Source organism: Pristiophorus japonicus, chromosome 14, assembly GCF_044704955.1.
Source record: "Pristiophorus japonicus isolate sPriJap1 chromosome 14, sPriJap1.hap1, whole genome shotgun sequence".
Lineage (NCBI taxonomy): Eukaryota > Metazoa > Chordata > Chondrichthyes > Pristiophoridae > Pristiophorus > Pristiophorus japonicus.
In genome coordinates, this window is record NC_091990.1 from 67,352,958 (window position 1) to 67,369,091 (window position 16,134).

At 50.9% G+C, this 16,134-nt stretch overlaps 1 protein-coding gene across 1 annotated transcript in view; it reads right to left on the minus strand.

Annotated features, from left to right (window-relative positions):
* The window catches only part of mrps15 (mitochondrial ribosomal protein S15), a 68,748-nt gene that overhangs the window by 1,768 nt on the left and 50,846 nt on the right, over positions 1-16,134 (minus strand). The window contains exon 9 of the mRNA XM_070898521.1: positions 1,798-1,964. Within this exon, the coding sequence (XP_070754622.1) occupies positions 1,869-1,964 (96 nt within the window). The 3' untranslated portion in view covers positions 1,798-1,868. The remainder of the gene's footprint in view (positions 1-1,797; positions 1,965-16,134) is intronic.

Here is a 16,134-nt window from a genome sequence, read left to right on the forward strand (position 1 = left end):
TTTAGAGGGTCCGGGGGAGTGTGTCAGTGTTCAGAGGGTCCGGGGGAGTGTGTCAGTGTTCAGAGGGTCCGGGGGAGTGTGTCAGTGTTTACAAAGGGTCCGGGGGAGTGTGTCAGTGTTCAGAGGGTCCGGGGGAGTGTGTCCGTGTTTACAGAGGGTCCGGGGGAGTGTGTCAGTGTTTACAGAGGGTCCGGGGGAGTGTGTCCGTGTTTACAGAGGGTCATGGGGAGTGTGTCAGTGTTTACAGAGGATCCGGGGGAGTGTGTCAGTGTTTACAGAGGGTCTGGGGGTGTGTGTCAGTGTTTACAAAGGGTCCGGGGGAGCGTGTCAGTGTTTAGAGGGTCCGGGGGAGTGTGTCAGTGTTTATAGAGGGTCCAGGGGAGTGTGTCCGTGTTTACAGAGGGTCTGGGGGAGTATGTCCTTGTTTACATAGGGTCCGGGGGAGTGTGTCAGTGTTTACAGAGGGTCCGGGGGAGTGTGTCCGTGTTTACAGAGGGTCTGGGGGAGTGTGTCAGTGTTTACAGAGGATCCGGGGGAGTGTGTCCGTGTTTACAGAGGGTCCGGGGGAGTGTGTCAGTGTTTACAGAGGGTCGGGGAGTGTGTCAGTGTTTACAGAGGATCCGGGGGAGTGAGTCAGTGTTTAGAGGGTCCGGGGGAGAGTGTCAGTGTTAATGCCCGATTAGTAAAACAGCAATTATTCCATTACTAATTTTGAAAGAGAAATGCTTAGTGACAACTTGCAGCGAATGTGGTGTTGATGTGCAGGATTCCTCGCCCTGTGTCACACACAATCTTACATTCTGGGGCTGGAGGCCCTTCCTGTTGAGGGGGTTTCCTGTGGGAGTTCAGTGAGGCCCTCACTGCTACCCCGCTGTGACACCGCACCGGCTGAATTCAATGCCCCGCGGAAAAGTGTAAGAGCCACCCGATCAATGCACATGCTTAAAGTTGCTGTCTCCATAGTAACCGAGGCAAATCTAGCTTACCCTGCAGCTCCCCCTCCTCTCGCCCCACCCCTCCACCACCTCTCATCCTGCTCCTCCACCAGCCTGCCCCTCCCCCTAATTCTCACCATGCCGCTCCCCTGACCCACCCCCCATCCCTCCTCCTGCCCCTCCCCCTTCCCCACCCTGACCCCTGGCCATGGCCTGACCCTCGCACTGACCCCACCCTGACCCCTGGCCATGGCCTGAGCCTCGCTCTGACGCCACCCTGACCCTCGCAGTGACCCCACCCTGACCCATGCTCTCTCCCCCTGCCCTGATCCACGGCCATGGCCAGACCCCCGCACTGACCCCACTCTGACCCCCTGCCCTGACCCACACACTGACCCCCTGCTCTGACCCCCGGCCATGGCCTGACCCACGCACTGACCCCCGGCCATGGCCTGACCCTCGCATTGACCCCATCCTGACCCCCTGCCCTGGCCTGACCCTCGCACTGACCCCACCCTGACCCCTGGCCATGGCCTGACCCTCGCACTGATCCCACCCTGACCCTCGCAGTGACCCCACACTGACCCCCTGCCCTGACCCATGCTCTCTCCCCCTGCCCTGATCCACAGCCATGGCTAGACCCCCGCACTGACCCCACTCTGACCCCCGGCCATGGCCTGACCCACGCACTGACCCCCGGCCATGGCCTGACCCTCGCATTGACCCCATCCTGACCCCCTGCCCTGGCCTGACCCTCGCACTGACCCCAGCCATGGCCTGACCCTCGCACTGACCCCACCCTGACCCGACTCCCTGCCCTAACCCCCGCCCTCCCCGGCCCCACACCATATCTGGTACTTACAGATGGGCACATTGTCGCATATACTAAACAGTGGCGTGCTCCATGATCCGGTCCCTATCAGTGGGGGACGGTCAGTCACAGGCTGGTGGGTGATTACGTTTGCCATGTTCACGACCCCTGATACCTAAGGGTACTTGCAGGAAAGAGCGGACAGGGTCTCCAGCGGGCTGCAAAATCAATATGAATGGTTACACTGGGCGAACGGCACAGATAACAGCAGAATAACACCGTTCATTTCCAGAAGGAACATTCACAGGTTCTCAGTTCCTTTTGTTTTAGCAGGACAAGATGACCAATGCAACAACCGCGTTGATGAACAAGTCAACGAGCAATAGGTTTTGACACCAAACACAGAACGAAAGGAGAAGAAGTTTTGCCACAGATCGTGCAGTCAGCCCCTGGAGTGGACTGGAGCAGGGCAGCTGCTGATTGGTGCTCTGGCTGGTCCAATAGTATGACACGTCAAAGGAGATACCCTGGGCTCCGCCCTCATTAGTGACACCATCACAGGAACCAGAATGCAAGGTCACCCAACCCAAGAATGTTCTGAGAAATCTGTTCACCTTTTAAACCATCTCGGTCAATATTTCTACTGGGGTTTATAAATAGGGGCACAGAGTACAAGAAATGGCCAATTTGTACAGGGCACTGATTGGGCCACAGTTAGATCACTGCGTGCAAGTTCGGGAGCCCCATTCGAGAAAGGACACTGAAGCCACAGAGAGCGGACAGCGGAGATTCACCAGGATATGGCCAGAGACAGGATACTAGTGTTCTGAGGAGAGACTGGAGATACTGGGACTGTTTCCGCTGCAGCAGAGAAAGATAAGGGTGATTTAAGAGGTATTTAAAACGACGAAGAGTTTTGATAGAGTGAATTGGGAAAGCCTATTTCCTCTGGTTAGGGAGTCAGTGATGAGGGGTTAGCTAGTTAAATTGTCACTGACAGAATGAGGCGAGAGACTAGGAGAAATTTCTTTACAGAGATTATGGAGTATGGAATGGTTTCCTACAATCAGTAGTTGAAGCAGTGTGTTATATGTTTTTTTTTGAAAAATTGGATAAATATTTGAAGCAATGGAAGATACAGGAATTTAGTTTGGTATTGATACAGGGCTCTGCAGTCCGTGTGGTGAAGGTGCTCCCACAGTGCTGTTAGGGAGGGAGTTCCAGAACTTTGACCCAGCGATGATGAAGGAGCGGCGATATATTTCCAAGTCAGGATGGTGTGTGACTTTGAGGTGGTGGTGTTCCCATGCGCCTGCTGCCCTTGTCCTTCTAGGCGGTAGGGGAGGTGGTTTGGGAGGTGCTACCAAAGAAGCCTTGGCGAGTTGCTGCAGTGCATCTTGTAGATGGTGCACACTGCAGCCACGGTGCGCCGGTAGTGGAGGGAGTGAATGTTTAAAGGGGTGGATGTGGTGCCAATCAAGCGGGCTGCTTTGTCCTGGATGGTGTTGAGCTTCTTGAGTGTTGTTGGAGCTGCACTCATCCAGGCAAGTGGAGAGTGTTCCATCACACTCCTGACTTGTGCCTTGTAGATGGTGGAAAGGCTTTGGGGAGTCAGGAGGTGAGACACTCGCTGCAGAATACCCAGCCTCTGACCTGCTCTTGTTGCCAAAGTATTTATGTGACTGGTCCAGTTAAGTTTCTGGTCAATGGTGAACCCCTGGATGTTGATGGTGGGGGATTCGGTGATCGTAATGCCTTTGAATATCATGGGGAGGTGCCTAGATTCGCGCATGTTGGAGATGGTCATTGCCTGGCACTTAGGTGGCGTGTAACATTCGCGCCACACATCAGCCCAAAGCTTGAATGTCATCCAGGTCTTGCTGCATGGCCCAGTCTGGCAGCTATGTCCTTCAGGACTCAGTCAGTAGTGGTGTTACCAAGCCACTCTTGGTGATGGACATTGAAGTCTCCGCCCAGAGTACATTCTGTGCCCTTGCTACCCTCAGTGCTTCTTCCAAGTGGTGTTCAACATGGAGGAGTACTGATTCATCAGCTGAGGGAGGGCGGGAGGTGGTAATCAGCAGGAAGTTTTCTTGCCCATGCTTGACCTGATACCATGAGACTTCATGGGGTCCAGAGTCAATGTTGAGGACTCCCAGGACCACTCCCTCCCAACTGTATACCATTGTGCCACCACCCCGATGGGTCTGACCTGCTGATGGGACGGGACACACCCAGGGAGGGTGATGGAGTTGAGGAGTAAAAGCAGTGGCAGCAGCAAGAGGACAAAGAGTGGCCCAAGACTGGACTTGAATTAAGGCAGCAGGGAGGCTTGGATTCAAAAACAACAACAGGAAATACAGGAGAGCATGCAGGTGATTGGTTGGTGAGTATTACAGCTTTTCTTTGCTATCTAAGTTAGAGAAGGGGGTTAAGTTAAGAGCTGAGAAACTGTAACTTGCTAGTACAGGTTGAACCTTACTAATCCGGCACCCTCGGGACCTGGCCAGACAAGAGAATATTCCGGACCATGGGAGGTCACGCTGACCCCCAGACTTAACGGGTATTGCTGAGCTGGGGCTGGCTGCTCCTCCTCCTCTTCCCGATGCCTCCAGCGCTCCCTCCAGGGGCCGGTCACTCCGCCCTCCCCCGATCGGGTCGGCGCAGAGAGGGAATGAGATGCGGCGACCGACTGAGGCACATGCACTGTGCAGAAGGCTACTGCGGGAATGATGCCGGACCAAAGAGTCCCGGACTAGAGGTTCCTGTAATTACTAAATTAATAATGTAAAACTGCTAAAATAATTGAATAAAACTAAAATATTGATTGAATAAAAGCTTTAATTAATGAATTAATAAATAAGACAAGGTTAGACATGGCCGGGCAGGTGGTGTGTGGTAACTGTAGCATGTGGGAGTTGGCAGAGAGCATCGTGATCCCGAGCGACCACATCTGCAGTAAGTGTCTGCAGGTCGAGGAACTTCGGCTCAGAGTTGACGAGCTGGAGTCTGAGCTTCAGACACCGATGCATCAGGGAGGGGGAGAGTTACCTGGACACTTTGCTCAGGAGGTAGTCACACCCCTTAGGTTAAGTAGTACTTTAGAGTTAGTCGGTGGTCAGGGACAGGAGGGTGTGACTGCGAGTCAGGAAGGTATGGGGACCCAGGATGCAGTGATGGAGGAGCCTGAGCCCTTGACCCTGTTCAACAGGTACGAGGTATATGGTACCTGTAAGGATGAAGAAAGGGACTGCAGGAAGGATGGGCAAACTGACCATGGCACCATGGTACAGAGGGCCATCCAAATAGGGAGAGAAGGAAGGAATGTCATAGTGGTCGGGGACGATATAGTCAGGGGGATAGATACTGATCTCTGCAGCCGCGACAGGGAGATCCGGAGCTGGGTTGCCTGCTCAGTGCCAGGGTTAAGGACATCTCCTTGCGGCTGGAGAGGAACTTGGAGTGGGAGGGGGAGGATCCAGTGGTCGTGGTCCACGTAGGAACCAAGGACACAGGTAGAGCTAAGAATGAGGTTCTGCTGAGGGAGTTTGAGGAGCTAGGGTCTAAATTAATAAGCAGAACCTCAAAGGTAATAATCTCTGGATAACTACCTGAGCTGCACGCAAATTGGCATAGGGTCAAGCAGATCAGAGAATTAAATGTGTGGCTTAAAGAGTATTATGGGAAGAAGGGGTTTCAATTCATGGAGCCAGTACTGGGGAAAGAGGGAGCTGTTCGCGAGGACGGCTTTCACTTGAACCGGGCTGGGACCAACGTCCTGGTGAATTGAATAACTAGGGCTGTAGATAATGCTTTAAACTAACGATGTATCCATTTACACTGCACTTTGTTTGACAGACAAGCGACAAGCCCCGCCCCTGTCAAGCTCCCCCCCCTGGCCGAATCATTTCATGCATGTGATGCCGAGAAGCAGGACCTAAGGCCCCAACTCTGTCCTCCCCGGCTGGCACGAGAGCGGTCCTGGACCCGATAGCGAGAGAGACGCTGTGGGGGTGGGGAAGAGAGGGAGAGAGGCTGGGGGGGGGGGGGGGGGTGTGGGTGGAGGGGAAGAGAGGGAGAGGCTGGGGGGGGGAAGAGAGGCGCTGGGGGGGGGGGGGGGGGAAAGAGAGGCTGGGGGGGGGGAGGGGAGAGAGGCTGTGGGGGGAGGGGAGAGAGGCTGGGGGGGGAGGGGGGGGAGAGAGGCTGGGGGGGGGGGGGGAGAGAGGCTGGGGGGGGAGGGGAGAGAGGCTGGGGGGCGGGGGAAAGGAGAGAGGCTGTGGGGGGGAGGAGAGAGAGGCAGAATGGTGAAGGGGGGTGGAGAGGGGCGTTTAGCCCTGATAATAAAGGATGGCATAAGGGCAGTGGAGAGAAAGGATCTCGACTCGGAAGATCAGGAAGTGGAATCAGTGTGGGTGAAGATCCAGGAATAACAAGAGGCAGAAAACACTGGTGGGAGTAGGATATAGGCCGAACAGTAACTATACCGTTGAACAGATTATTAATCAGGAAATAGTAGGAGCTTGTAACAAAGGTAATGCAATAATCGTGGGGGATTTTAATCTTCATATAGACTGGACAAATCAAATTAGCAAAGGTAGTCTGGAGGATGAGTTCATGGAATGCATTCGGGACAGTTTCCGAGAACAATACGTCATGGAACCAGCCAGGGACCAGGCTATTTTAGATCTTGTATTGTGTAATGAGACAGGGTTAATTAGCAATCTCATAGTAAGGGATCCTCTGAGGCAGAGTGATCAGAATACGAAGAATTTCACATTATGTCTGATAAGTGACTTGCCTAAGCCCAAAACTAGAGTCTTAGACTTAAATAAAACCAATTACATAGGTATGAAGGGAGAGTTGGATAAGGTAGATTGTAAAAATAGATTAAAAGGTATAGCAATAGATAAGCAGTGGCTAGCATTTAAAGAAATATTTCATAATTCTCAACAAAAATACATTCCATTAAGAAACAAAAACTCCACAGGAAAAGTGAACCATCCGTGGCTAACTAAAGAAGTTAAGGATAGCATTAGATTGAAAGCAGAAGCTTATAATGTTGTGAAGAATAGTAGGAAGCCTGAAGATTGGGAGAGTTTCAGAAACCAGCAAAGGGTGACCAAAACATTGATAAAAAGGGAAAAAATAGACTATGAGAGAAAACCAGCAAGAAATATAAAAACAAATTGTAAGAGCGTCTACAAGTATGTAAACAGGAAGAGAGTAGCAAAAGTAAACATTGGTCCCTTAGAGGCTGAGGCAGGAGAAAGTATTATGGGGAATAAGGAAATCGCAGAAACGTTAAACAAATATTTTGTATCTGTCTTCACAGTAGAAGATGCAAAAAGCATACCTGAAATGGTGGGGAACCAAGGGTCTAATGAGGGTGAGAAACTTAATGTAATTAATATAAGTAGAGAAAAAGTTTTAGAACAACTATTGGGACTAAAAGCCGACAAATCCCCTGGACCCGACGGGCTACATACTTGGGTTCTAAAAGCGGTGGCTGCAGAGATAGTGGACGCATTGGTTTTGATCGTTCAAATTCCCTAGATTCTAGAATGGTCCCAGCGGATTGGAAGGTAGCAAATATAACACCGCTATTCAAGAAAGGAGGGAGAGAGAAAACAGGGAACTACAGGCCAGTTAGCCTGACATCAGTTATTGGGAAAATACTGGAATCCATTGTTAAGGAAGTGGTATCAGGGCACTTAGAAAATCATAACATGATTAGGCAGAGTCAACATGGTTTTATGAAAAGTTTTATAACAAATTTATTAGAGTTTTTGAGGATGTAACTAGCTGGGTAAATAAAGGGGAATCAGTGGATGTAGTATGTTTGGATTTCCAAAAGGCATTCGATAAGGTGCTGCATAAAAGATAATTACACAAGATAAGGGATTGGAGTTAATGTATTAGCATTGTGGAAGCAAGTCATCCTCGTTCGAGGGACCACCTATGATGATGATTAGCATGGATAGAAGATTGGTTAACAAACAGAAAACAGAGAGCAGGGATAAACGGATCTTTTTTAGGTTGGCAGGCTGTAACTAGTGGGGTACCGCAAGGATCGGTGCTGGGGTCTCAGCTATTTACAATCTATATTAATGACCTAGATGTACCTAAGTTTGCTGATGATACAAAGCTAGATGGGACAGTAAGCTGTGAGGAGAACACAGGCATATAGATAGACTGAGTGAGTGGGCAGTAAGGTGGCAGATGGGGTATAATGTGGGGAAATGTGAGGTTAGTCACTTTGGTAGGAAGAATAGAAAAACAGAATATTAAATGGTGAGAAATATTTAAATGTCGGTGTTCAGAGAGATTTGGGTGTCCCTCGTGCAAGAAACACAGAAAGCTAGCATGCAGGTATAGCAAGCAATAAGGAAGGCAAATGGCATGTTGTCCTTTATTGCAAGGGGGTTGGAGTATAAGAGTAAGGAAGTCTTGCTACAATTGTACAGGGCCTTGGTGAGACCGCACCTGGAGTACTGCACACAGTTTGGGTCTTATCTAAGGAAGGATATACTTGCCTTGGAGGCGGTACAACGGAGGTGCACTAGATTGATTCTTGGGATGAGTGGGCCGTCTTATGATGAGAGATTGTGTAGAATGGGCCTATACACTCTGGAGTTTAGAAGAATGAGAGGTGATCTCATTGAAACAAACAAGATTCCAAGGGGGATTCACAGGGTAGATGCTGAGAGGTTGTTTCCCCTGGGCTGGAGTGTCTAGAACCAGGGGGAATAGTCTCAGAATAAGGAGTAGGTCATTTAAGACAGAGATGAGGAGGAATTTCTTCACACAGAGGGTTGTGAATCTTGGGAATTCTCTCCCCCAGAGGGTTGTGGATGCTCAGTCTCTGAGTGTCTTCAAGGCTGAGATAGATAGATTTTTGATGTCTAGAGGAATCAAGGGGTATGGAGATCAGGCAGGAAACTGGAGTTGAGGTCGATGATCAGCCATGATCTTATTGAATGGAGGAGTAGGCTCAAGGGACCGTATGGCCTACCCCTGCTCATGTTTCTTATGTTCTTATGATAGATACTGGGGAGAGAGTGGGGCAGTGGGATTAGTTTGGGATTGATACAGGGCTATGGGAAGAGAGTGGGGCAGTGGGATTAACTTGGGATTGATATAGAGCTATGGGGAGAGAGTGAGGCAGTGGGATTAGTTTGGGATTGATACAGGACTATGGGGAGAGAGCGGGACAGTGGGATTAGTTTGGGATTGATACAGGACTATGGGGAGAAAGCGGGACAGTGGGATTAGTTTGGGATTAGGCTAGCAAAGAGCTGCACAGACACACTGGGCCGAATGGCCTTCTGCTGTGCGGTAAGCGTCAAAGGTTCTTTGGCTCTCTGTTTATATTTTTCAGTGCACAATTGAGGGGAGTGGGCACTTTCCCACCTCCTTTCTCCGTCCTGTTTATTGAGTGGGAACAGTAGGTGAATAAAGCGGCTTACGCCATCTCTGAGCACACGGCCATCACACAGAAGGGCGGGGCATCGGCAGAAGGGCAGAGGAGAGGACAAAATGAGACAGAACCTAACAGGGAAAGTCCATTAGCATTCCCCACACCCCTGCTGGGTCCTGTACACCCCCCCCCCCCCCCACTGCCACAGGGTCCTGTCCCCCACCGCCCCCCACTGGTACTCTGTTCCACGATTCGATCACCCTCCTATTAAATGTCTAAATTCCATATTTTCCATTGACACCTTTAACTTTAAACTGCCCCTGGTCCACCAGAAGACTATCTTCGATCCATACTGCTGAACATGTTCTCTGGGGTAGACTATCTTTACTCAGTGCTCTATGCTCAGGAACCAGCCTTGTTCTCCTTCTCTGGTGTCCTGCCAATAACTCGATAGTCTTTCTGTAAAACGGAGCCCTGCTGATGTGACAAAGGCAGGTGGATCTGAAAGCTGAAAGCTCAGCTCCTTGAGCCGTGTCACAGCCCGAGCTCTACATCCCCACAGCACAGCACCGTGGTACAGAGTCGCTTCTCTCTGGGGAAGTCATTGATATGAGGAAGGAGAGAGGGCGAGAAGCAGAACCCGCAAACACTGAATTACAGTGAGGAGGAGGAAACGCACTGCAATCAATCGCCAGATGACAGGATGCAAATTAAGACCAACCGGTGACAGCAATTCAACAAGGGCCGTTTAACCTTTCACAATATTTTAACCACAGACCTCCTAAAAGGACTTAACATGACAGCTAATTTGCACACAACTCTTTTTGTTGGAAACAATAAATTAAACAATTACATCAAGTGCCCCCTGATCTGGGGGACACTCAAAACATTTCTCAATGCCTTTTTGTGTTTTTTTTGTTTTGTTTTGTGTTTTTTGTTGGGCACTAAAACACATATATATATATATATCTACACAAGTGCCCCCTATAAAAGGGGAGGACACTAAAACCTGGCAATTAAAACAAGTTAAACTTTAAAACATATAAAATCAAATTAAAATTTGTTTGCCGGGGGTGATGATGCACTCCAGTCCCTCCGGTGCCCAACTCTCGCGGAAGGCCACGAGCGTACCGGTGGACACCACGTGCTCCATCTCTAAGGACACCCTGGCCCGGATATACGCGCGGAAGAGAGGCAGACAGTCGGGCTGAACGACCCCCTCGACCGCCCGCTGCCTGGACCGGCTGATGGCACCCATGGCCGTGCCCAGGAGCAGTCCTACGAGGAGGCCCTCGGACCTAACCCGGTCCCTTCCGCACAGGGTGCCCAAAGATCAGGAGTGTGGGACTGAAGTGCAACCAGAAATTGAGGAGCAGCCCCTTTAAATAATGAAACAGGGGCTGCAACCTCGCACACTCCATAAAAACATGGAACACGGACTCTTCCAGACCACAGAAATTGCAGGCGACCTGGGAGCCCGTGAACCGGCTTAAAAATTTGTTGCACGGGACTGCTCCGTGCACCACCCTCCAAGCCAAGTCCCCGATAAATAGTGGGAGGACTCCCGCGTAGATTGCACTCCATCAGGGACCTCCGCCTCCTCCGGACGGCAAGATGGTATGCCATGGCGTGTCTGGACGGCAGACGAGGATGGCAAGGTGGAGAGTGTGCAGGAGCAGCCCGTATAGGAAACCCCTCCGCGCAGAACTGAAAGGCATGGGGGGATTTCCCCGAGGCGGCTCAAGTTGTGAGGCGCTGGCTCCCGAGGGAGGTTTCGGGGCTTGGCGCCGATGAGGAATTGTGTCTGGATGGGGGTCAGTTCGGACGGGATCTCCCCACGTGCCTGAGCCTCCTCGACACACATAACGGAGTCAGGGCCCAGCGCCGTTTTTAGCGACTCGATGGCATCGGCCGCACAGCAGACATCGGCCCAATTTAGACGCTGTGCCAGCACGTCTTGCGCCATCCAGCCCGCTCCTCCGCCATCGAACAGGTTCCTGACCCTGGTCACCTCGCCAGCCACAGCCCTCTCGTCCGCCTGCCACCTAAAACCTCGGTCGTGGAGGTATGGATTCCCGAGCAGTGGCTCCTGCAGGACAGCCGTCACTCCAGCCGGTGGAGAGCTGCGCTTGGTGGAGACTTTGTTCCAGACCCTGATGAGTTCCTGGTAAAAGACAGGCAGCCCCTGGACGGTGGTCCTGACGCCCCCCCAGGCTCACAAACAGGAGCTGCGTGTCGTAATTGAGGCTGTATTGCTGGCGGAAGAAATACGTCGCCAGCGCACGCCACCTAGGAGGGGGCTCGACGTAAAGGTATCTCTGCAGGGTCTGAAGACGGAAAGTCGCTAGCTGGGTGCTGACGCACACCAACGACTGACCGCCCTCCCTAAGCAGGAGACTCAAGACCGCGGCAGAGACCCAGTGCTTCCTGTTGTTCCAGAAGAAGTCCACCAGCTTCTTCTGTATCTTGACGACAAACGCAGGGGGAGGGGTCAAAGTAACCAGCCGGTACCACAACATAGCGGCCACCAGCTGGTTTATGACTAGCGCTCAACCCCTGTAGGACAGCACTCGGAGCAGTCCTGTCCAGCGCCCGAGGCGAGCGGCGACCTTGGCCTCCAGCTCTTGCCAGTTCGCCGGCCAGGCTTCCTCGTCGGGGCTAAGGTAGACTCCCAGATAGAGGAGATGGGTCGTGCTCCAGGCAAAAGGCCTGAGCTCCTCCGCCACTGACCCACCAGGAGTCCGGAACATTTCTCCCAGTTGATCCTGGCGGAGGATGCAGCCGAGTAAATCTCCTGGCACGCACACATCCTCCGCAGGTCAGCGGGATCCTCTACCGTGAGGAGCACGTCATCGGCGTAAGCCGAGAGGACTACCTCCACACCCAGCCCTTGCAGAGCCAGTCCCGTCAACCTCGTCCGCAGGAGGCGCAGGAAAGGCTCCACGCAAATGGCATATAAATGGCCGGACATGGGGCATCCCTGGCGCACCCCTCTCCTAAAGCGAAGGGGCGCAGTCAAGGACCCGTTAACCTTAATCAGACACTCCGCGGCAGCGTACAAAAGTCGGATCCGGGCGCCGAAATGCGTCCCAAACCCGAAAGCACGCAGAGTTCTGAACAGATAATCGTGATCCACCCTGTCGAACGCCTTCTCTTGGTCGAGAGATAGGAAGGCGACCGACAGACCAGCCTCCTGGGAATAATGGATCAGATCCCGGACCAGATGGCTAATTTGCACACAGCAAGCTCCCACAAACCGCCAGGTGATAATATGGTGTAGATATAAAAACAGAGAATACTGGAAATCTCAGCGGGTCAGGCAGCATCTGTGGAGAGAGAAACAGTTAACGTTTCGGGTCGATGACCCTTCGTCAGAACTCAAGTATTAAGTATATGTTTTAAATGTTGGTCGAGGGATAAATGTCCAGGACACCAGTATTAAATAATATTAATACGGATGAACAGACACAAAAGCAACAATAACACATTGCAAGAATGTGCAGGTGGTGATCCAGCAACAGCTCTGGCTCCCCTACATTCCTGCCTTCACTGTTGTTCCTACTCACACCCAGTGCACTCTGCCTATTGAATAATTCGCCATTCAATGAGCAATCAAACTGCAGCAAGTCAAGCAAACATATCACTCCCATTGATCTAAGAACATAAGTCGGCCATTCAGCCTTCTCCGCCAATCAATTCCATCATGCTTGATCCTAACTCCAACTACCCGCCTTGGCTCGGTAACCCTTAATGCCCTTACAGAACAAAAATCCATCAATCTCAGATTTGAAATTATTAATTGAGCCCCAGCTTCAGCAGCTTTTTGGGGGAAGAGTTCCACATTGCCACTGCTCTTTGTGTGAAGAAGTGCTTCCTGACATTAACTACTTAACAAATGGTTAACATTTTCTCTGCAAATGTCACTATCCACTAAACAGGATTGAAGCGGACTGCCGATCCAATCCCTCTCGCCACACGTGCTGACGAGCCCACACATCAACATCAGTGGCTCCGTTTTCATATATAGCGTCAATTGCTCATTGGATCGAGCCACATCCGTGCTCGCGCCTCATTTAAACCCCCCGAAGGGGCGCAGAGCTTGGTGATGGCGTCAAAGAATGCTGAAAATGGCCGCATCCCGCCGTAGCTATGTGTGTGGTAGGCAGGAACTGGCGCTAGCCCTGGCAGGACTGATGGTCTGTGCCAGGGTTTATACTCCACACCAACCTCTTCCCACTTTAATTACCACTCCCCACCCAGCATTCCCTCACCACTCCTGGCACTAAAAGAAAGATTTGCATTTATATAGTGTTTTTCACGTCTACCAGATGTCCCAAAGTGCTTTACAGCCCATGAAGTAATTTTCAAGTGTAGTCACTGTTGTAATGTAGGAAATGTGGCAGCCAATTGCGCACAGCAAGCTCCCACAAATAGTAATTTGATAATGACCACATAATATGTTTTTGTTATGTTGATTGAGGGATGTATATTGGCTCAGGACACTGGTGGTAACTCCTCTGCTCTTCTTCCAAATAGTGCCATGGGATCTTTTACATCCAACAGAGAGCAGACAGGGCTTTGGTTTAATGCCTCATCTGAATGATGGTATGTCCAACAGTGCAGCACTCCCTCAGCACTGCACTGGAGTGGAGTGTCAGCCTAGATTTTTGTGCTCAAGTCCCTGAAGTGTGTCTTGAACTCACAACCTTCTGACTCAGAGGCAAGAGTGCTACCCACTAAGCCACGGCTGACCAGATCAAAACTGGCCTGGGAATTGGGATGGACAGAGAGCTTTGATCCCTACGCAATATTAGTCCCTCAACAGCCTCATTTTTAGGTACAGTAGGGACACAAAGACAGGGCTGGGTTCGGCTGCGATGTGCTCATGGTTAAATAGCCTAGTAATAATCTTGGGTTTGGGAACAAGATCCCAGCAACGGGTCCATAGTTATAGTGTCTGTCATGGCTCAGTGGGTAGCACCCTCACCTGAATCAGAAGGTTGTGAGTTCAAGACACACTTCAGGGATTTGAGCACAAAAATCTAGGCTGACACTCCCAGTGCAGTACAAAGACTACTGCACTGTCGGAGGTGCCGTCTTTTGGATGCGAAGTTAAACCAAGGACCCGTCTGCTCTCTCAGATGGAGGTAAAATATCCCATGGCTCTATTTTGAAGAAGAGCAGGGGAGTTATCCCTGGTGTCCTGGCAAATATTTATCCCTCAATCAACATAACAAGAACAGATTATCTGATCATTATCACATTGCAGTTTATGGGAGCTTGCTGAGCACAAATTGGCTGCCGTGTTTCCCACATTACAACAGTGAATGCACTTCAAAAAGTATTTAATTGGCTGTAAAACACTTTGGGACGTCTGGAGGTCATGAAAGACGCTATATAAATGCAAGTCTTTTCAGGCAAGGAGGGGAGATATTGAGACATAAGTAAACCTTACACAGCAAACAATTGTAACAACAGATTCTTAATCTGTAAAACAAAGTAAATCACTCACTTGTCAGAAACAGGAATTATTTCTGTGAGCCAGAAGCCTGTGATCAGGTCGTTTAAATGTAGGAAAATGGAAGTGAGAAGGAGAAGTAATGTGATTGCATATGGGCAGCAAAACACCGCCCTCACTAACCCCGCTCACGGGCTACTGACTGACTCCCAGCATGTGATTGAGCAATACTCAGTCCCACTCTCTGCTCTTACTGCTGACTTAAGAGTATTGGGCAAAGGCTACAGGACACAGAGTGAGACGGAGTGAAACAGAGAGAGACACAGAATGAGACAGAGGGAGACACGGAGTGAGTGAGAGAAAGACACGGAGTGAGGCATGGAGTGAAACAGAGAGAGACAGAGGGAGACACGGTGAGAGACAGAGTGAGACTGAGAGTGAGACACAGAGGGAGAGAGAGACACACAGAATGAGATGCTGAGAGTGAGACACACAGTGACACAGTGAGAGTGAGACACACAGTAAGATACGGAGTGACAGAGGGAGACACACAGAGACAGAGTGAGACAGAATGAGATGCAGAGACTGAGAGTGAGACACACAGAGTGAGAGTGAGACAGAGACACAGAGGGAGACACAGTAAAACTCAATCCATGACACACTGTAAGGATCAGTGTAAAACAGTGTAAGATACGGTGCAAGATGCTCCAACACACTTCTTTCTTTCTCAATGGACAAGGTGACATTAAACAGTAGGCAGGAGGCTGGCCACGGTGAAGGAGCAATGCATCTCCACCTTTCCCACAATGCGGAGACATTGCTGGCCATCGTGGGAAGGGGCATTGTGGAGGACATGGCCACTGGCAGGGCTGGACCCATCACTGAGCATGATTTCTTCATACCTCATCCACCTGCTCATTTTTCCTCACCCCACACACACTGCATGACAAGCTGCAGATGCTGTCAACACATACAGTTCCCTCTCTCCTCTCCCCACACCACAACCTAATCCTTGTCCCTTTTCCATTTCCGATCACCAGGGTGTGAAGGCTCCTCATCCAGTGGAGGAAGATGACGAGAGTCATGATGAAGAGTCTCCATCACTTGATCTTACACTCACAGCTCAGATGCTGACACTCCACGTATTTTAGAGGATAGGATAGAGGACAGGATATGGGAGTGTTCTGCATGTGGTGAGACACCGGGCACAAGTGCACGAGCCAGGGCGTGGGGAAAGGATATTGTTGATGTCAGCTCGTTGGAGGGTGAGGTCGCGCACGAGTTCCGCTGCAGAGGAGTCAGATGAGGACTTCGATGGGCTAGGCTGCAGCAGAAGGTTGACGGGTGAACATAACCAAATGCTTGGTGCATTGGGAAACCTGCGTCAAGAGCATGGAGGAGTCGGGCATCAACTTGGCACAGGGCTTTGTACAGAGCTTGGAGCCCATCCTTTCCTGCATGGAATGGGTGGTCATCTTCATCAGCACAGCCGTGGAACCAACGATGATGCAGT